The sequence below is a fragment of the Adiantum capillus-veneris genome, chromosome 23, assembly GCF_014529385.1.
Source record: "Adiantum capillus-veneris isolate H3 chromosome 23, ASM1452938v2, whole genome shotgun sequence".
Classification (NCBI taxonomy): Eukaryota; Viridiplantae; Streptophyta; class Polypodiopsida; order Polypodiales; family Pteridaceae; genus Adiantum; species Adiantum capillus-veneris.
Window position 1 is genome coordinate 114400902 of NC_140953.1, and position 20686 is coordinate 114421587.

At 42.6% G+C, this 20686-nt stretch overlaps 1 protein-coding gene across 3 annotated transcripts in view; it reads left to right on the forward strand.

Annotated features, from left to right (window-relative positions):
* LOC147428395 (uncharacterized) overlaps nucleotides 1-20381 on the forward strand; it is an 86081-nt gene extending 65700 nt beyond the window's left edge. For 2 of the 3 annotated variants that reach the window (XM_086496999.1, XM_086497000.1), the window contains exons 3-21: nucleotides 12865-12921; nucleotides 13871-13898; nucleotides 13990-14112; nucleotides 14199-14310; nucleotides 14417-14454; nucleotides 14534-14587; nucleotides 15203-15271; nucleotides 15376-15492; nucleotides 15617-15685; nucleotides 16252-16331; nucleotides 16430-16516; nucleotides 16615-16897; nucleotides 16992-17081; nucleotides 17162-17332; nucleotides 17832-17944; nucleotides 18056-18200; nucleotides 18774-18907; nucleotides 19181-19363; nucleotides 20047-20381. In XM_086496999.1, coding sequence (XP_086353125.1) covers nucleotides 12865-12921; nucleotides 13871-13898; nucleotides 13990-14112; nucleotides 14199-14310; nucleotides 14417-14454; nucleotides 14534-14587; nucleotides 15203-15271; nucleotides 15376-15492; nucleotides 15617-15685; nucleotides 16252-16331; nucleotides 16430-16516; nucleotides 16615-16897; nucleotides 16992-17081; nucleotides 17162-17332; nucleotides 17832-17944; nucleotides 18056-18200; nucleotides 18774-18907; nucleotides 19181-19363; nucleotides 20047-20089 — 1996 coding nt within the window. In that variant the 3' untranslated portion in view covers nucleotides 20090-20381. Of the gene's footprint in view, nucleotides 1-12856; nucleotides 12922-13870; nucleotides 13899-13989; nucleotides 14113-14198; nucleotides 14311-14416; nucleotides 14455-14533; nucleotides 14588-15202; nucleotides 15272-15375; nucleotides 15493-15616; nucleotides 15686-16251; nucleotides 16332-16429; nucleotides 16517-16614; nucleotides 16898-16991; nucleotides 17082-17161; nucleotides 17333-17831; nucleotides 17945-18055; nucleotides 18201-18773; nucleotides 18908-19180; nucleotides 19364-20046 lie in introns of those variants that run through there. The other variant, XM_086497001.1, reaches the window with a different exon arrangement.
* The last annotated feature ends 305 nt before the right edge of the window (nucleotides 20382-20686 follow it).

Below are 20686 nucleotides of genomic sequence, written 5' to 3' on the forward strand. Positions count from 1 at the left end.
GTTGCTATCGATTTCTCACTTAAAGTGTCTAAGTCGGTTACAGTCTTCTAAGGAAAATACAGAATTAAGCGGACTAGGTGATAATTCATGAGAGAAATATGAAGAAGTAAGGGAATTAGCTCATAGTTTATTGGAGAATTTCGAAGATTTAGATTGAGGTGCTAGTGAACAGGGAAGGCGAGGGCTACCAACAGGTCACAGGATTCAAAAAGAAAAGAACAGAAAGGTAAGCTAGGTCCACCGGATAATTTGGTCAAGGGCACTTTTTGGCTCTTAATGCAAAGTGGATGGTGGAGGAGAACTTTGTAGATTCTCTTTAGTTTTGAGTTGTACATGAGGCTTTTTGGATTCTTAGCTGTGTTTATTCCGAAAGTTACCGATGAATTAGTAGGCTGAATCTTGTGCGGTGCAGACTGCACAAGAGGGGAACCACTCCACTCCTTTGTCATAGATTACCTAGATTGAATAAAGTCACTAGTTTCCATTTGAGATATTAGGGATACTAACAAGCTGATAGTATTTTGTGGAATGACTTTATAAAAATATGTACATTGATTTGGAAATTTCCTGGATTGAACATGCTCTTTCATGTGTGTATTGTTAGACTATGTCGTGCATCTAGACATCTGTTAGAGGTCAACGAGATCTGGAGGTGCATGAGAAGTGAATGTGATTCTACTGCATGAAGATTTCTATTTGGATGAGATGATTAGACATTGTTAAGAGTGCATCAAGAGTCCTAGAAGGATACGATGGCCACATAGGGATCTAGGTGCTTCAAGAGTTTTGGACGGAATGAGATGGCTAGATTGTATGATTGAAACACAATGTTCAATGTGAACTAAGTGTGTGATTTTGTGAATTGCATGCTTAGTAAATGTACTGTCTTGTGGGAATGGTCAGGGGTATGGTTTGCTTGAAATATGAAAAGACAGGAATGAATCTGATAGTATTGAGATTTCATAAATCAAGACATCCGTAAAAAGATCAGTGCAATTTGGATGTGATTGATAAATAAGTTATAATGATCATGATTTCTAGAGTTAGTGTTCGTTGAAGGAGGTTTTTGTCCTTTGGCCGTTTTTGCAGACGTAATTGAGGGCGATTACAATTCTTTCAAGAGGGGGAATGCCACAAAGTGATGACATGGCATGCCCAATTGGAAGGAAAAATGGCCGAGAGGACAAGAAACTAATCCCAAAAGAACTTGTAGAAGGATTAAAAATCCTAACCCATACAACTTAAAGAACTTATGTAGCACCTGTCGAGGGGCCTAAAACCCTAAGATCAAAAGCTTGACCTTTGGGAGTAATTTGCGTAAATTGCGTTGGCATGTTGACGTGGCAGGCCGTACGGATTTCCGTGTTTTGCGTTGTTGATGTTGACGTCGCAGGTTGTACGGATTTCCACTTTTTGCGTTGCTGGTTGTTAGGCAGTTTTATGAGGTGCTTTTGAGAGCAGTTACTTTTAGGGGAAGTGCGTTTAAACTTGATGCTTTTGGGGCTCTGCTTTTGGGCATCCCTTGTACTGTTTATAAAGACCCTTGGGCCTCTCACTTCGGAGCAGAGGACCGTCGGGAGTTGTATTGTTGCGAGCATAATAATGAAGAAATACCGGAAGGGGTGCCAGTCTTTGGGGCCAGTGCATCGGGCGTAGAACTCTGTTGTGCCATGTCGACTCTCTCTCTCTCTCTCTCGCGTAAAGTTCAATGATTTTGCAATTTCAATGCTGTGTTGCTATTGATTTCTCGCTTGGAGTGTCTAAGCCTGTAACAAGTACCCCCTCCTTTGGCACCAAAAAGTGCAAGAGCCTCTGACCGGCAATTCTCTTAGTAGCCTTCTATTCCAATCGGGGGAGTCTTTAGGAACATGGTGCAGTCTCCGATCTTGATCCAAGGCAACCGCCTTTGCCACTGCCGTTGCCATCACCTCCCCTACCACCACCGTCTCATGGAATACAATGGTTGGAGCCCGTATGGATATCCCTACTATCCACATCTAGGATTTGCACCTAACCAACCCAAGGATTTCAAGGATGGCGGGACAATTGTAAAATTTTTCATGCTCTCTGGGGTGAAAGATCGAAAGAAAGCCTTGCAGTTTGTACAACAACTTGACAACATCTATGCCTTGGGAATTATATAGAAGAATCAAAGATTTCTCGAGCTGCGGGATTTTTCAAAGATAATGCTATGCAGTGGTGAAGTCAATCGCGACCCAATCGCATGCTCCAAGGACTTGGCAAGCTTTAATAACAACTTGATAACATCTATGCCTTGGGGTATTATACAGAAGAATCAAAGATTTCTCGAGCTGCGGGATTTTTCAAAGATAATGCTATGCAGTGGTGAAGTCAATCGCGACCCAATCGCATGCTCCAAGGACTTGGCAAGCTTTTAAGACTTTTTTTTGCATGAATTTATATGACCTCCTTGTTCGAAGGCCAGATTTTATGTGAATGGGGAAACTTGAAAATGCTTGCCACGGAGACCATGGATGACTACAACCAAAGGTTTCTTGACGTCTACATTCTGGTGTCTTGCTTCATGTTGATTCCCTTAGAGGACCAATTCGGGTGATATACCATTAGATTGCCATCATTTTTATAGGAGTACCGTCTTTCTAAACAAGTATGAAGGGGAAGCTAGAGTTTACTACAAAAGAAACTCCGGCAAACAATCTGAACTCTCGGCAACAACAAACAAATTCTCGAGAATCTTGTGAAAATCAACCTCAAAGGCCTCGTTTGACATAGCGTTGACGGAGACACCCTCTTACAAGAAAGTTGATGCTTTGAATGTTTCAGACATGGAATTATTACACTTCATGTGCTCAAAGAGCAGAGACATCCGCAGATGTCAGGTGCACATGGCTATGTCTAGAATCCTAGGAAGATTAGTACCAACAATTTTGTGAGCCTGTTCGTAGGACCTGCATGTCTAGATGAGTCCATTATATTAGGTTTTCTGATTTTGGGATGCTCACAAATGAATTGTACAAGCGTTTTGAGAGATAATGTTACACTACGGTGGGCATCTGGCATGACGTGCATGTATGTTTAGGTTAGAGGAATTGAATGGTTTGCTTGAATTGTGAAAAGAAGGGATATGAATTTGATAGTAGCAAGATTGAAAAGAAAGGATATGACTGTGATAGTAGCAAGATTTAGTAGATCAAGACATTCGTGAAAAGGTCAGCGTGGTCTGGATGTGATTGGTAGCAAGGTTACAATGATCATCATTTGTATCTGAGACCTCGACAGAAATGTGATTGATCAATGAGTGATGGCTATGTAGAAGTGTTGGATTTGTGGAGTTTAGTGCATGCGTACATAAGAGTCAGTGTCTCTTGAAGAAAGTTTCTGTCCTTTGGCTGTTTTGCAGGCGTAATCAAGGGCAATTACAATTCTTGAGGAGAGGGGGGGGGGAATGTCACAAAGTGATGACGTGGCATGCCCAAGTGGAAAGAGTTAATGTCACGTGACACATCCAACCCTCTGTGTCCATGGACAAGCTACAGCATGACCAGGGTTCTGTTCAGTCAGTCAGTCTAGAATAGGAAGTGATTTGGCACTTTTGTGAGTCTGTTCGCAGACCATGCATGTCCAAACACTTAGAATAGATGCATATCCTCTGGTTGCACACAACATGACCATCAGATTCTAGTCAGATCCCAAGAGTAGCATTTTTACAGTGCATAGACCTATTTTCCCTATTTTTGACATTTTTCACTTATTATTTTTAAGTGACTTTTGTTGGAAAGTAGGTAGGGCAATTTTGCTAAGTTTGTATAAATAGAAACCTAGCGCTAGCACTTTCTGGCAGAAGAGGCAGCAGGAGCACACGCTCAACATGCAACTTCTCTGCAGAACCCCCAAGAGGCCTAGCGTTTTTGCATCAGAGCAGAAGGCTGGCGTTTTTGGACCAGATCAGCCAGCGTTTTTGCATTGGCAAGAACTTGGTGACAGCAAGAAGCAGAAGACTCCTAGCGTTGGCAGATTTGCACAACGACAGCAGATCAGTCCTAGCGTTAGCAGATTTCCACCGCAAGTCAGATTTTCAGCCCTAGCGTTTTTGCATCTGCCAGGCATTTCAGCGTTTTGCAGATCTACCGCGACGGAACCAACACAAGCACCAATGTTTTCAGTTTTCAGCACTTAGACATCGCAGAACAAGTCCCGAACCTCACAGATCTCACCTTCCCGCAGTAGATCCTCGCTGCACGGTCAGATCCCGCAAAGTTTACAGTTTCAGCCTGGAAAATGCAGATTTCAGCATCTGCGTTTTCAGCGCATCGTCGTTGCATCGTCGCCATTGACATTGTCATCGACATAGAGTCAGAATTCAGCAGATAAAGCTTTGCAGATTTCAGCCCTTAGCGTTTTCAGATTTCAGCCCGTCTCGTCGTCGTCCTCATTGTTGTCGACATTGTCGGCAAGTCCAAGCATTGTAGAGATTTGTGTAATCATAAGTAGACCGCTCTCGCCATAGAGAGTGGGGCCGTTGAAGGAGGGTTTGACAACATTTTGGTGTCGTATTCTTCTCTCTCTATCTCTCTGTCTCAGCACCTTCATTCACAGTGTTCACCACTTTGTTTGTGTCCATTGCACTCTCTCACTAAAGGAACGGAAGGTTCTCCCTTCCGTAAGTAAAAGGAATCCTTGAGCACAATTCGGAGCACTCATCTTGAGCAAAGTTCAACATTCACTTCCGTTGCACCTTACAGTTAAACTCTAACCCTACCCAACTTTGTTTACGTGGTAGGTTGTACGGATTTTTGGGAGATTTTGGCATGATTTCTACGTGGATTTTGAGATGATTTTGGGTGTTTGTGCTTTTAGAACTGATGCTTTTGGTCATCCCTTGTAAGTTTAAAAGCGTCCTATGGGCGACTCTTCATAAAGGATTTGGACGTAGAGTCTCGGAGAGAGTTGGACCCTTGGGAGTTGTACCTTGACGAAGCAATAATAATCTGAATACCAAAAGATGTGCAAATTTTTGGGGCTAGTGTGTCTGGGGATGAAACTCCGCTGTTCCATGTCTACTCTCCTCTTCTCTCTCTATCTTTATTCAAGTTCTGTTCAATTATTTGCAGTTTTTGTTCGTGTGCTGCTAGTGATTTCTCGCTTGGAGTGTCCAAGCCTGTAACAACTTGGAATGTGAAAGACAAGATAATAGTTTGATTAACGAGATGTAGTAAATCAAGACATCTGTGAAAAGATCAACACGGTTTGGATGTGATTGCTAAATATGTTACAGTGATCATGATTTGTATCTGAGACCCTCGATAGAAATGTCTTTGTAAAAGTATTGGATTTATGTATTCTAGTGCATGGGTACATCGAGTCAGCGTCTACTCAAGAAAGTTTCTTTCCTTTGACTATTTTGCAAGTGTAATCGAGGGCGATTACAATTTCTTTCAGGAGGGGAGAATGTCACAAGTTGGTGACATGGCATGCTCAATTGGAAGGACAAGCCGAGAGGCCAAGGGGTTAGAGTTAAAAACTATAACCCAAAAGATGTGTGGAACAGAAGATGGAGTAGAAGTTCTAGTTCTATACCCACTATTAGGCACTTATGACCTTAGTGGGGATGTCGTGGTATTTAGCCAATACTATGTATGATGGAGTTGATGGTTATATTGTCTTGTGGGTGACTACCATGGGTCTATACCTTACACTTACCTTCAAGGGTGAATCTGGGCTTAAGAGCGCGAGGGCATAAGAGCACCAGGGCAAGCAGGTTTCAGGAGAGGTTTCTCCACTCTCGACCAGATTCTGACACTCAGAGCTATTATTGAGGAGGGTAGACACCATGGCAAGAGGATATATTGTAGCTTTGTGGATTTCCGCAAAGCTTTTGACACAGTGCCGAGAGCCAGACTTATACGCAGACTACAGAGCTGATATGGGGCATTTTGGCTTTATGCAGGACAGTGATGGGGCGAGTACGCACCATTGAGGGAATGTCCGACATGGTCCATTCCACTATTGGAGTAAAGCAAGGATGTCCCCTATCCCTGACTCTTTTTGGGATGTATGTGGATGAGTTTTCGGACTATGTAGAGCGTCAGGGAGACATGGGGGCTCATTTAGCAAGGAATGGATTCCGTTGTTACTATATGCTGATGATATTGTGTTGATTTCAGACTCTCCAGAGGGGATGCAACGTCATTTGAATGCTCTGCATACATTTGCTCGTGATAGTGGATTGGCTATCAACCTGGGGAAAACCAAGGTTATGATGTTCAACGCCACACCACAGTGGGTTAGGAGGTCAGCACCCACATTTACGTATGGCCAGGAGACTGTGGAGTACACAGATGCATATACTTATCTTGGGGCAATTATCTTGGGGCAATCTTCGGTGGACCGGTGTTTTCACTAAGGAGAGCATTAGAGACTAGACTGATGAGAGCATATGCAGCTTTGGGAGGACTGGAGAGGATGTGTTTGTAGGTTCAGTTTGAGGAATTGGGAACAACGCTCTGGCTTTTTGACACACTAGTGACTCCAGCTATGCTCTATGGAGTTCAAGTATGGGGATCCTCAGTAGACCACCATGGGAGATTTGGCAACACAGATGGATGGAGATGTATGGAGAGGCCTCGTCTCAGTGCCGCATGAGATTATCCGAGCCGAGCTAGCCGCCCCCCCTCCCCCCCCCCCCCCGTGGTGGAGGCATTGACTAGGTCAGTATCCTTTATGCACGGTCTATGGGATCTCCCCAGGGACAATGTTGCTAAATGGACTATTTTCTTATTTTCTTAGAGTAATTTCTTTTTATTGAAATTAGGATATTTAAAGATGTGCACTTGAACCGTAAGGTTAGGAATTGTAGATCTATTGGAATTATTAAAAAGCCATTAGGAACGGAAAACTCTGATGCGTCATAATGGGTAACATTAAGCATCGCGAAGGGGTTTTACTATTAGTTCAGAAGGAGAGACAAGGAAACGAGTATTCTTGATGCGTCACGTGATGGGGTGACGGAAGCATCAGAAATGGAATATCTCGTTGGTTTGGCAGGAAATCCGAATTGGAAAGAGGAATACGCGTAAAGGCGCAAGCACAAGAATAAAGATGGGTTCTGAGAAGCTTTTCTTAAAAAGCGGAATATTTTAAAAAGTTTTCCTGGAAAAGCAGGCGCTTTCCCGTGAGGAATCTATGTCTGCATTGCATTTGTGCATGTGGTTGCATCCAGGGACGCTTGGGAAGTGCTGTGAAAAGCATTGTTTTTAACTTGTAAGGTTTTATTGAGTTTTTGCGTAAGTTCAGACCAATTTTAAATTATGCCGGCCGCCCACTTGATAAGTGGGCAGCTACTTAGAAAATAAAGCAACAAAACCAGCCAGCGAATTCTTTCTCCCTATTACGGGTAGAACAACCAAACAAAAAAAAAAAGTAAATAATAAAAGAATAATAATTAAAAAAATCCGCCGCGATCTCTACGCGGGCATCCTCCACTCAGTTATTCCAACCGTGGCCAAGGAGCTATAAAAGCATCCCATGCTCTCACTCAGAGGAAGGAGTTGTCAGCGCTAGCAAGAGAAGACTCTGCCGCCAGAAGACGCAAGAGATCGCGAGATTGCGAAGCACGGGTTGCTTTTCCCACACAAGAGCGAGAGGTATCTATTGTGTATTCGCCATACAAATTGTTGTCCCGTGTTTGTGTGTGTGTTTGCAGGTATTCATCGCGAAGGAGAAGCGGCAAGGCTTCGGCGTACACTTGGGAATTCCGGGAACGGAATTCGAAAATTATCTGCGGAGTCTCGACGCTGAGTACAAATGGAAAAAGGATTGAGAGTTCGTCTCTCGGATTTCCCTTACGGGAAGGAACGACCATCAAGTGAGAGAATTAGAACGGAGGGGTTTTCTCCGGTTCTTGTGCTCGTAAAAAGATTCTCCCTAATAAAGGATTCTCTTTAAAAGGGGGGACCAACCCATCTTCTCGTCCCAAATACTATGTCGAACTTCTCCCTCAACTCTGTTTAGTTGAAAGACTATTTATTTTCATCTTGTTGATTATTCATGTGCGCTCCCGTTTGTGACATTGGTATTAGAGCTCGGATTCCTCTCTTTCTCTGCAAAGGAGGACGATTTTGGGAAGGAACGGGAAGAACCATGACAAGCTACGGAAGAACCGCTGAAGACGATGTTCAGCAATTGCGAGCCCAACTCGCGGAATTGCAACAACTTATTTCGTTGCTGGTTGTCCGAAAGGCTTTGGACGGAATCAAGAAGCCGCAAGGAACGTATGCCGATGGGCGTCAAGAAAATCCTGCTAATGGAAGTAACCCGCAGGTAGATGTTGCGGAAAGAGGTGCCGAAACGCACAAGGGATCTCCGGATCAGGACAAACGGCCTTCCAAGAGCAAGGGCCAGGAAAAAGAACTTTCTTTGCTTAACAAAAGCAAGGATGTCTCTATCTCTTCTCCATCATACTCTCATGACTATACTACTACATCTACTTCTCATACAGTATCTAAATCTTCTCTCAAGAAGAAAACTCCTACTACTTCCCTACATACTACTAAAGAGAAGCCCTAGCTCAAGAGGGATAACCGCAGATGTCACCGCAAGATGCGGATTTTCAAATCCGGTGACAAGGATGTGAAGTTTGATAACTACACAGGACAGCGAGATATCTCCAAGGCATTGTCTTTCATCAGGCAATTTGAAGTTGCTTTTGCCGACGGAAACTTTATTGAAAAATCCAAGTTGCGTCATGTTGGGATGCATCTCAAGGAGACTGCAAGCAACTGGTGGTTAGCCAAAATTCTGGAAGGTACTCAAGCCAGAACCTGGGCTCAATTCAAAGCTGAATTCTATGAACAATTTCTTCCACCTGATTTCGAGAAGGACATTCGAAAGGAATGGGATTGGCTCGCCCAAAAGAAACATGAGTAAGTCACCACTTATGTTGACAAGTATTGGTCGGTTCTTCTAAAGGTTACTCCTTTCATGAAGATCTCCGACGAGGAAAAGATGTGAAAATTCGAAGCGGGTCTCCTACCATAGCTTCGGAAGAGCATGAAGATGTATCCTAATAATACCCTTCAGAGGATGATGGAGTCAGCAATCATTGCTGAGGACCTACACTCTAACTATAGAAGAGAAATCCCAACGGGAGCAGATTATCCATCATCAGGACCGGACACTTAAGTCTGGAAAGATTTCACTCTAGATGCGCAGTGGATGACCAAGCAGGAATTAGCATCCTATCCCAAGATTCTGGAAGGATATGTATAAGCACTACAGTTGAGGACAACTGTTTAGAAGCCAGAGGGATGTTGCTAAATAGACTATTTTCTTATTTTCTCGAGTAATTTCTTTTTATTGAAATTAGGATATTTAAAGATGTGCACTTGAACCGCAAGTTTAGGAACTGTAGATCTATTGGAATTATTAAAAAGCCATCTGGAATGGAAAACTCTGATGCATCATATGATGGGTGACATTAAGCATCGTGAAGGGGTTTTACCGTTAGTTCGGGAGGAGAGGCAAGGAAATGAGTATTCTTGATACGTCACGTGATGGGGTGACGGGAGCATCAAAAAGGGAATATCTCGTTGGTCTGGCAAGAAATCCGAGCTGGAAAGAGGAATACGCGTAAAGGCACAAGCACAAGAATCAAGATGGGTTCTGAGAAGCTTTTCTTAAAAAGCGGAATATTTTAACAAGTTTTCCGGGAAAAGTAGACGCTTTTCCGCGAGGAATCTATGTCTGCATTGCATTTGTGTATGTGGTTGTATCTAGGACGCCTGGGAAGTGCTGTGAAAAGCATTGTTTTTAACTTATAAGGTTTTATTGAGTTTTTGGACAGGTTTAGACCAATTTTAAAATATGCCGATCAAGTGGGCAGCCACTTAGAAAATAAAGCAACAAAACTAGCCATCGAATTCTTTCTCCCTATTTCGGGTAGAACAAAAAAAAAAAAAAACTAACAATAATAAAAAAAATCCGCCGTGATCTACACGTGGGCAGCCTCTGCTTAGCTATTCCTACCGTGGCCAAGGAGCTATAAAAGCATCCCATGCCCTCACTCAGAGGAAGGAGTTGCCCGCGCAAACAAGAGAAGACTATGCCGTCAGAAGACGCAAGAGATCGCGAGACTGCGAAGCACGGAAGTCGCTTTTCCCGTGCAAGAGTGACAGGTATCTATTGTGGATTCGCCATACGACTTGTTGTCCCGTGTTTGTGTGTGTGTTTGCAGGTACTTCATTGCGAAGGAGGAGCGGGAAGGCTTCGGCCTACGCTTGGGAATTCCGGGAACGGAATTCGGTAATTGTCTTCGGAGTCTCGACTCCGAGTACAAACGGAAAAAGGATTGAGAGTTTGTCTCTCGGATTTCCCTTACGGGAAGGAATGACCATCGAGTCAGAGAATTAGAACGGAGGGGTTTTCTCCGGTTCTTGTGCTTGTAAAAAGATTCTCCCTTATAAAGGATTCTCTTTAAAGGGGGGGACCAGCCCATCTTCTGGTCCCAAATACTGTGTCGAACTTCTCCCTCATTTGTGACAGACAGATACGCTCGGCTTGCCCTAGAGTCATCTCGGCAACTAGCTCTACAAGGCGATGCATCATGTTGGTATGGATAGATGACGGCATGGTTTCAGTCGCATGGCTTCAACATGGATAGATTGCCTCCGTTTCAATACTCCCTAGATGCACCCTCCCTGTTTCTCACCCGGACAGAGATCACCAGACTCATACGCCAGGATCTAATTCCTAATTCCAAGAGCACATGGATACAGCTGACATAGGAGTTGGGCACGAAGATGGCCTTCTGCAGAGAGCATCTTCTCCAACTTATGGAGGATGACTTTGTGACTAGGCCTGCATACATGGATACGCACTTGTCTCATGGAATAAGATGCTGGGCAGATACGCACATCCTCACACCAGCTCCAGATCGAGACTGGTCGATTTCGAGGGGTGCCAGTAGGGGCCAGGATATGTCACTTATGTAACTTAGAGCCAGAGACAGAATTGCACTACACATGTCATTGCCCGGCGTATTATGAGATACGCGGCCGCTTCCATTGCCTGTTGAGAAAAGGTTTCGGGCCTTTTTCTAGAGTCATGAGATACAAGGATCAGAGATGTCTTGGATTGTTCTTGCTAGAGTTGCGTAGACTTAGGGAGAGCTTGCTGAGGACATCAGGGGAAAGACAGTCTCAGAGACAAATCACAGATTTCGTTACACCAGCCAGGGGAGAGCCAGAGGAGCAGTCATTACAGCAGATCTCAGAGCCCACCCATACTAGAGGTATGCTGCTTGACCGAGCCACTGAGCTAGGCAGATCCAGACGCCCACGACCTCGGGGGGTCTCCCACCACGACGAAGGCTGCAATAGAAGATACAAACCACTCTAGCTCGACATGCAAGACGCCCAACCAGACTACTGACCATGGAGGAGGTTACTGAGATTCGACAGCGATGGATGAGAGATTTCATGTGAACCCCCCCCCCCCCCCCCCCCCGGTACGTCGTTTCTTTCCTTTCTCCTCAGTGTTAGTTTAGTTTTAGTGTTAATTCTTTGTAATTTCCGTACTCAGACATGATATCAGATTCACCAATTGTAACTTTTTGGTCTCATAGGTCATTTTGGCCTTTCGAAGACGTTAATATAACATTTCATTTCATTTTCATTTCTTCAAGTTCAATTTAGTTGTTTGCAGTTTTTGTTTGTGTGTTGCTATTGATTTCTCGCTTGGAGTGTCCAAGCCTGTAACATCGAAAGTGAGTAGCCGTCGTGAGCATGGTCAATAAGTTGCTGAACACTTGTAGACTACAACGGTAGGATACCATTTGCTTTTTTAAAGAGACCTTCCTGAAAGAAGCTACTGGGAGAAATGTGTCCCAAAATCTATGAATATTTGAGAGTGGGTGCATGTGTAGAAGTGTATGCGTGTATCTATATAAATATATGTGTGCATAGGAATATTGATGTCAGTGTACATTGTGTACAGACACATATATACATTGTCATACACACACAGATGTATGTATATATGTGTAAATAAATATAAATATGTGCAGATAATATAAAATTATCTGTATTGCAAAACCCTTTTTCACTTTTTTCTTGTCCCGTAATGAAACGTTTCATGTCTCTCTGGTGGAAGAAGCCCTTGAGCATGACTCTTGGACGCGTGATGTGCATTTGAAGTTGACACGATAGAGCAGAATGGCACTTGGATGTTGGTTCCTCAGCCTACAAAAGGGAAATTCATCGGGACCAGATGGATCTTTCAAGACGAGGTACAAGGTTGGTGGTTCCATTGAGAAGGCAAGGTGAGACTTGTGGCTAAGGGCTTTGCTCAGCCTCTTGGCATGGACTTCGACGAGATTTTTGCTCCTACTTCTTGGATGACTACTATTCGGATAGTGATCTCATGAGCAAGTCCATCACACTGGCCTATCCATCAGATAGGCATGAAGAGTGCGTTCCTCAACGACACTCTCCCTATAGAGATTTATGTGGAGCAACTGCCTGGCTTCTGAGTTGCAGGCAAGGAGGATCATGTGGATTGATTGCAAAGAGTACTGTACGGCCTCAAGCAGGCCCCTAGAACTTGGTACCAGAGGATTGAGCCCCCCCCCCACCCGATTGTTGTCGACTGGTCACCAGAAGCTGTTAGGTTGGCTGTTTCTCCTGGTTGTTAGCATCTAACTCTAGGTTTCTCATCATCAGTAAGCCATGACCCGGTGTCCATTTGTATCTATGTTTCTGGTCTCAGGAAATGGTATCTTTTGAATTTGTTTTTCGCAAGAATAAGTTAACTGGTCAATACTTTAAAGTTGAGGTTGAGTTGATTTTCTTGCATAAGCGGGCCTTTACAACCCAATTCTATGTGCAGATTCGACAGAGAGTTAGGCAAGGACGTAGCTATCAAAGTAATCGACCTTGAAGAAGCGTGAGTATTCTTTCAATGACATTTTGGACATAAAACTGCCAGCTTGTTACAGTCAATTTGCAGAAAATTAATTGTAGGTATCGGGGCTTTTGTGAATAGCTATCTGGGATTTTGTTGCTAGATTTCTTAAGCTTACTACGAAGGTTCTTTTTGTTGCTAGACTGACTACCAGATTTTCAGGAAGGATAGACTTATACAAAGGTGTTTTCATTTTGTAGAGCTGTGTTAATGTGCATAGTAGTGAGTATGTAATTCCTTTTTCCTTGCCCGTTTTGGCCTGCCATGGGCCATAGCATTTGTTTTGGTTCTTGGCCTGGGGAACTTGCAAGGCACATCATTAAGACTACTATAAGAAAATAATGTTTATTCTCAACTTGAGGTTTTAGCATGCTAAGTTATAGTCTTATCACCTTGAACTAAAGATTCTTGATAGAAAGATTCTGAGAGTTTTGGAAAACACATGCGAGATTATCTTGTTTTCCGACTACCATCTACTATTTTTTTATTATTGGAAAAACATGATGTGAGAGGTCGTCAAAATGATGTTAAAGATTTAAGGAGAAGATAGTAGCATGCATCTATGCACCACGAGTGTGCATTTACAACAAACCCCCCCCCCTCCCCCCCCCCCCCCCCCCCCCCCCCCAAAAAAAAAAGAAAAGAAAAAAGAACAAAAGAATAAAAGAAAAAAAAAAGAAAGTGAATACACTGAGAATATTTTTACTTGGTCTAGAGGCTCTTTGATTGCTATGAGCAACTTTAAGGCTTTGCAGGGGATGTTCATATGGTACAGCTGGGGGTTAGCTGCAAAATCTATAAAACATATTGTTTTAGCGAAGTAAAGTGTGTAGGTGCAGTTGTCACCTCTCTCAAAGGAAGTGCACTGTTTTATTTTGTCATTGCAACTAAAGCTAACACATGTTCAATATTTTTTGTTGACTATTGGCAGTGAAGACGAAGTGGAGGATATTCAGAGGGTAAAGACTGGCATCACTGTTTTCCTGAACCAGTCGACATTACATTCATGTAATTGGCAAACTTCATATTTCAGTATGGCTGTTTATGTAGGAAATATCAGTTCTTTCACAGTGCCGCTCTCCTTATATTACTGAGTATTATGGGTCCTATTTGCATCAAACAAAACTCTGGATTCTCATGGAATATATGGCTGGAGGCTCTGTATCCGACTTGGTATAATGCTTTAGGCCCTGATTACATAATTGGCATCTTCTGTAATCCTTATTATTGCGTTTATACAGGCTATGCTCTGTTGACAGTTGCACACAGGGCAGCCTTTGGATGAAGCGTCAATAGCGTGTATTTTGAAAGATCTTCTTCATGCCTTGGATTATTTGCACAATGAAGGGAAGATTCATCGAGATATCAAAGGTGAATATTGTATAAACTTGTCAAAGCCTAAAGCAATTGAATAATTGGGTTCATTTAAGCACAGCTAGATGGAAACTTCTGAAATTCATACACTACGTTTTTCCAGCTGCTAATATTCTCCTTACTTCGAATGGAGATGTGAAGGTAGAAAGATGTTCTTTATAGATTCATTCATAAACAGGATATTGTTTACTCATTAGGGTTGGTTGCATGTATCTTGTAGGTGGCAGATTTTGGGGTCTCTGCTCAACTGACAAGGACCATGTCCAAGCGTAAGGTGTGGCTTTAGCTGGCCCTGACTAATGTGGTCTTTGGAACAAGATTTTGGGATAAGATTTATCATAAGTTTTATGGCAAGGTTTTGTGATATTCTTGTGTGAAGTAACTCATAGTTGACTAGGACAGGGAATAGAGTTGTTTCAAGTTTGAATGCTAGGGACACTAGAGAAATATAGAGGCAGGTTTGCAAAGCACATGTAGTAGTGGGTTTTATGGGTCTAGAAGGCAACACTTTCTAAATTAAGCAAGGTCGTGTGAGGGCTTTATTTGTCCTCAGATTGTGTAGAGGTGGAAAATATGATTGATACTGTTTGATTGTGTTCTTGTATGATAGAAACTCAGTACGCAAAACTTTGTATTGATGTATGCTCGTATTGTGTGGGTGACATTAAACTGATCTTCCCAGAAATTTCTCAGATGGTTGAGAATCCTCACATTGGGCTTGCAATCCATTGAGGTTTAAGATAACTGTGTGACTTATATGCAGTTGTTAGCATGAACATCATCATCAAGTGATGTAACAGAAGTCATGCCATATTTTTTGTACATTGATTTGTTTATCTAAAAAGCTGTATACTTATGATCCATTGATTGTTAGTATTTTGTAATGCAGACATTTGTAGGCACGCCGTTTTGGATGGCACCTGAAGTGATACAAAGCTCAGAAGGCTATAATGAAAAAGTAGGCAAAAGATAGGAGATTTCAGCTTTTTCCAGTGTGGCTTTGGCAACGAAGTGCTTTTTTTCTTTTTCCGGAAAAATCATTCACAGCAACATTGCTTTCAGGCAGATATCTGGTCCCTAGGCATCACTGCCATAGAAATGGCAAAAGGGGAACCACCATTTGCGGATCTGCACCCCATGAGGGTGTTGTTCCTCATTCCAAAGAATAACTCTCCCCAGGTTTCTACTTCTTGTTATGTTGTTGAACCCTATGTTTCCTAGATGCAGGTTGGGTCTACTTGTGTGTATCATGAGCTGTAGCTCTTTGTAAATTAGAGAGTAATGGCTTTGTTGAATGGGGCAGCTTGATGATCATTTCTCGAGATCAATGAAAGAGTTTGTCTCCTTGTGTCTCAAGAAGAACCCTGCAGAGGTGCGCCTTTATCTATTTTTGCAAGTGATGCTTCTTGGTTTTGAAGCTGTGTTACTTTTGTCTTTACTTTTTCATTTCATATCTTTTATCTTGAAGAAAGTGCTCTGTGATGCATGCGGAAGCAGGGTGTTTGTTATTTTGTGCTATGATCCATCTTACTGTTTTAGACAGGTTGGATCACTTGTTAGGCTTTCTTCAATGGTATAGAGACCCTGTCCTCTGTGCTTCAGGAAGGCTCCAGATGCAAAAAGGAGCCCAAAACTGTACTGTCTTTATTTGTATTGGAGATTTCTGTTTGCTGTAGTGGCATTGTGTCCCAGTCTCTTTTGAGAGTGGGGCAGTGGGGCCTTGGTCGGGTGCTCATGGTGGCACTTCTAAACCAGGTTGAGCTAATACAAATATTTTCCACCTATGTTTTTCTTACTTGGGCGTTGCAGCACAAGTACCCACATTCGCTGTATCGTAAACACAAGTCCAATGTTGTCTTGTTCTTGGTTTTTTTTTGGGAGCGAGGGGTGATAATTGAATTTGGCTTGATAGCAAGCATTTATCTCGCCCTTAACCAGAGACCGAGTGCAAAAGAGTTGTTGAAGCATCGTTTTGTCAAAAATGCGCGAAGGACCTTAAGGCTTCTAGAAAGAATAAGGTATGTGTGTAGGATGTTCAAATGCAAGAAATCTTTTGAAGACCAACGCCAATGTAGGAAGCAGCCTGAATGTTCTGTTGTTGCATGAAAACTTGCAGGGAGCGTCCAAAAAGGCAGTTCAAGGATTCTGAAGAATTCTCTACTCTAGACCGGGTGCCTTTCGAAGAAGCTACTGTCAAGGCAGTGTAAGATGTTATTACTTCAAAGTTGACGGTGTTTGACTTCATGCGTTTCTTGAAAGAAAGGGTGCTCACAGGAGTTTTTTGATTGTTTTCTTTGACAGTTCTCGAAAAACTTCAAGCAACGCAACATGGGATTTTGGCACTGGAACAATTCCTAGTGCAGGAATGGTCCTCAGTGGAAAGGACGCCGATGCAAGTCCAGCATCTCCAGATGCTGCTTCTAGCCGAGTGCCGAGATCGTCCCAGCATGGGGAAGGGGAGTGGCAATTAATTCCGAACACTCTCAGCCCTTTGAAAATTCGGAGCGCGAATGGAGATCCACATGATTATGTGATGGGGGGAAGAGACGGCAAAACCATGGAGGACATGGTGTCTGCCGAGGAAGTGCGTTATTTTGTACCTGACCTCATGATCCCATGTTTCGAGCTTCATGCTCGCCTAAGTTAGTATATGTTCTTAGCCCTGGAAGTTTGTGCAGGTTTTGGAATCTCGTACTGGTATATTAAGTTTGAACTCACCAAGTGAGCATCAGTCTCCTAGAACATCGGTGGACCTGGTTCTCTCTCCTGTAAGGCCCTGCTCGAATTGTGAAGTCACAGATGCTAAATCAACCATATTAGCTGATTTTGGTTTTTGCAATTTTTCTAGGGGCAGGAATTGGGGTTGTCTGCCTCCACTGAAGAAAGTTTTGGCACTCTTGTTCGTCATGCTCATGATGGAACAACCTCGGCATCAGGAACGCCAAGGTCTCGTCAACCCTCGCAGGAAAGACCAGCCCAATCTATGTTCAGGGAGGACAGTGCAACTAATCTTGCAGAGGTCGTCTTCATAAATGACTTGTTTTTTCTTTTATTAATGTAGCTATATAGTGAAATTTTTGACACTAGTTTGGTACCAAAAAGGACACTTCACTATCCTTTTTTTATGAATTTAAATAAGCAGGTGCATGAAATTAAAAAAATGCTTTTGCAAACTTATAAACCTTGAAATCTATGCATAAATGTTATTTTTATGAGAAGTTATGTTCAATTTATGGAAATTTGTTAAAATTGCACTAAATTTCTATGATTTTTTCATCTTAAAACTTATCACCATAATCTTAATATGGCTTTTATTTTGGCAAAATTAAAAATTTGGCCATGTTCTTCGCTTCATAACTGACCTAAGGCATGAATGACCTATAAATAGCTTCACCCAATAATTATGACAAGTTACTGAAAAAATAGAACATTTTAGTGTCTCAGGACGCTTGAGTGTCCAATTATAGAACTAACCTTAACGTTGTAGCTTACTGTCTTCCTCCATACATGGTTAGTAGGCAAAGGCTGCTATTGAGGCTGGATCGAGAAGTCGTCGCCATCCTCCCTCAAAGCTTCGTGTGGAGGGCCCTGGTAGGGCGGCAGAAACTACCAGTAGCTCAGAGTCCTTAAGGTACCTTCAACTTTTTATGTCGTCAGACGGATTGCGTGGCTCACCTCTGGCTCAACTCTTTAGGTCAGGTTCGGCTAAAGTAATCATGCCTGGGTATTTGTGTGATTGCAGAGATGTGCAAGATTCCAGGGGGCCTCCGAAATTCTCGTCCAGAATGGCTGCTCGGCGTGGCAGTGAGGATGAAGATGCTGCTCGAGCAGCTGCTGCTGGATTGTCTCCTGCTCTTTCTCTGCTCTTGATACCTGCATTGAAAGAGGTAGAAGCTGCAGTAAAATTGCTTTAATATTTCATCAAGGAAGGTACCTCATCATAGGTTTTCAATTTCAAACTTTTAATTCCTAGTTTAAGAGGAGAGAGAAGCCCTCTTGGACACTACTTCGAAACCATAAACCTATAGACTCTGTCTTAAATTGGTATGTCCCTGCTGAATTAACTGGTGAAGGACTTCTATGTAACTTATAACAAAACTCCAGTTCAATGATATGGACCCCTGAAATGTAGAATTCGTAGAACCACGCGAATGCAAGGAGTAGCAATTTTTTTGAAGTGAGCAGCTAATGCAAGGTTTCCTCATAATTTTCATTGGTCTATTGTGTCATATCTGCCCATTGGGAATCGGGATGGTAGAGAAAAATACGATACTATTGAATGTGGCTTGTGAAAACAAGTAGCAAATCGCAGAAAATGATGATATGACTTTTCATAAGGTGGTGTGGCCTTCTTGTTGTAGGCACTGCCTGATATGGGCTTTCATATCGCAATTGGAAACTTGTAATCGCTGAGGTTGCTCACTTTTCTCCACTGAATTTTTGGCTTGATAAATTTGCAGACAGCAGCAGAGCAGTCTGAGGGCCCTGCATTACGAGCCGCTGCAGATGCCGCAGACTCGCTAATGGATTTAGAGAGGCTAGCTCCTGGGGCTTGTGAAGTTCTTGTCAGCAAACTCCTGCAACGACTAGGGAGGTAGGCTTTTCTCATGCGTGCTCACACAGGAATAACCACATGCATATGCACTCACATATACGTGGACATACATGGATAACTTTTGCCCCCTCCGCAAGGCCGCAGGCACACGTGCACACGTGCACTCACTGTTTGTCAGGGTATGCATTGAAAGATATTCTTGGTGAGCTTGACTTATCTCATGGGACATGCAACGCCAACACCTGTGCACGTGTGCGTGTATTTGCAGTTACAGTTTTCCTTAAAATGGTTTGTTTGGTGAGTTTTTCTCAGCTCCAAAGAGTCGGCTGTAAAGGGGCTCCAAGAGATAGCCAGCAGGGTTTTGCTTCCTAAATCGAAGGATGAGGCCTTGAGTAGCCATCTGCAAAAGACAGATGGGCAAGGGAAAGGGCAGGCACGGAATGATCCAATGGAGAAGTCTGGTCTAAGCCCTCTTGCTAGTTTTCTTCTTTCACGGTAACTACCCAGAAACTTCAATCTTTGTGTTAGAGAAGAGAAATGTACCATGCAGGTAAATAAGAAGAACCCCTGAAGAATTTGGAAGTGTGAATGGGTTGGGGAGTATAATTTATCCATATACCTATAAGAAAAGGATTTGGGGCGAAATTTTTCAAGTTTTTGACAAAATAGGCACTTTACAGCATATTTTAGGCGGTTTTATCTCCAAAAACCACGAAGTTTGGAAATTTTGTGTTATTCTTTTGATAGGTGATTTTTGTAAAAGAATTACCAAATGAAGGCCTTTCAAAAATAGCCGCTATTTTTATCTTGACACAATTTGAATATAAAATCAGAGAAAAGTTATAACCCAACAAGAACTCTATGGAGTTCGTAGCTGGCCCAAGCGTCTGGACTCCATTTGTCCATGAGATTGCTTTTGAATCTAGCTGTGTTCTTGGGGGGTGTACCTCCAAATACATATGTATAGCACAGGAGTTCAAAATAAGGGGTATTTTATTTTGCAGAATTTTTGAAATTTAACAGAATTACATTTACGGTAGGAGTTTTTTAATGGCATTTTTAGTTAAATTGCATAAGCTTCCTAAGAAAAAGATACCCCATAGTATGTAAGTAGAGGGGTTTTTATGATTCCCTTTGAACTAACTCTTCATAGGAGCTTTGGTCTTGTGAATCTACAGGTGGCAGACACAAGCAACACGGGACATCAATACACATCGTTGAATTCATGTTCGTCGATTCAGATCACAAATATAATTTTTGGAGTTTCATTAGCACATCCGTAGCAAATATATTTTGTAAATTAATGAAAGAAGCGAACATAGCTCTGTTTTTTCTCGCAGCTCCCGTTATGTATTTTGTAGGCCATCTCTTCTTTCTTTTGTTCTTTTAAATTCTTACCGTGTAGAAGGGAAGTTAGCTATGAAGCTAACATTCATATGCCTACAGGCAGCATTGAGTTACTCTTATTTGTAAATTTAGCAATCTCCAAATTTTATTGTGTGTGTTTGTCTAAGGTCTGGGCAGTTAATTGTAATGTGAATGACACTTTTGTCTCTCAATTATCAATTATGACCTCTCTCTCTCTCTCTCTCTCTCTCTCTCACACACAACTCTTGAGGCAGATACGCCTTTTGAGGTCTCTTTCACGTGCATGGGTGCGTGCTCATGCACACGAACACACCACATGCTTGCGCATGTCTGCACATGCATTGAAATATGCAGGCTCAAGTTCATGCACGTGCATGTGTGCAACCCATACTTGTAGAGGGGCACTCTCATCAAGCCATAGAACTCTTGTTGATTCTATGGATTTTATGT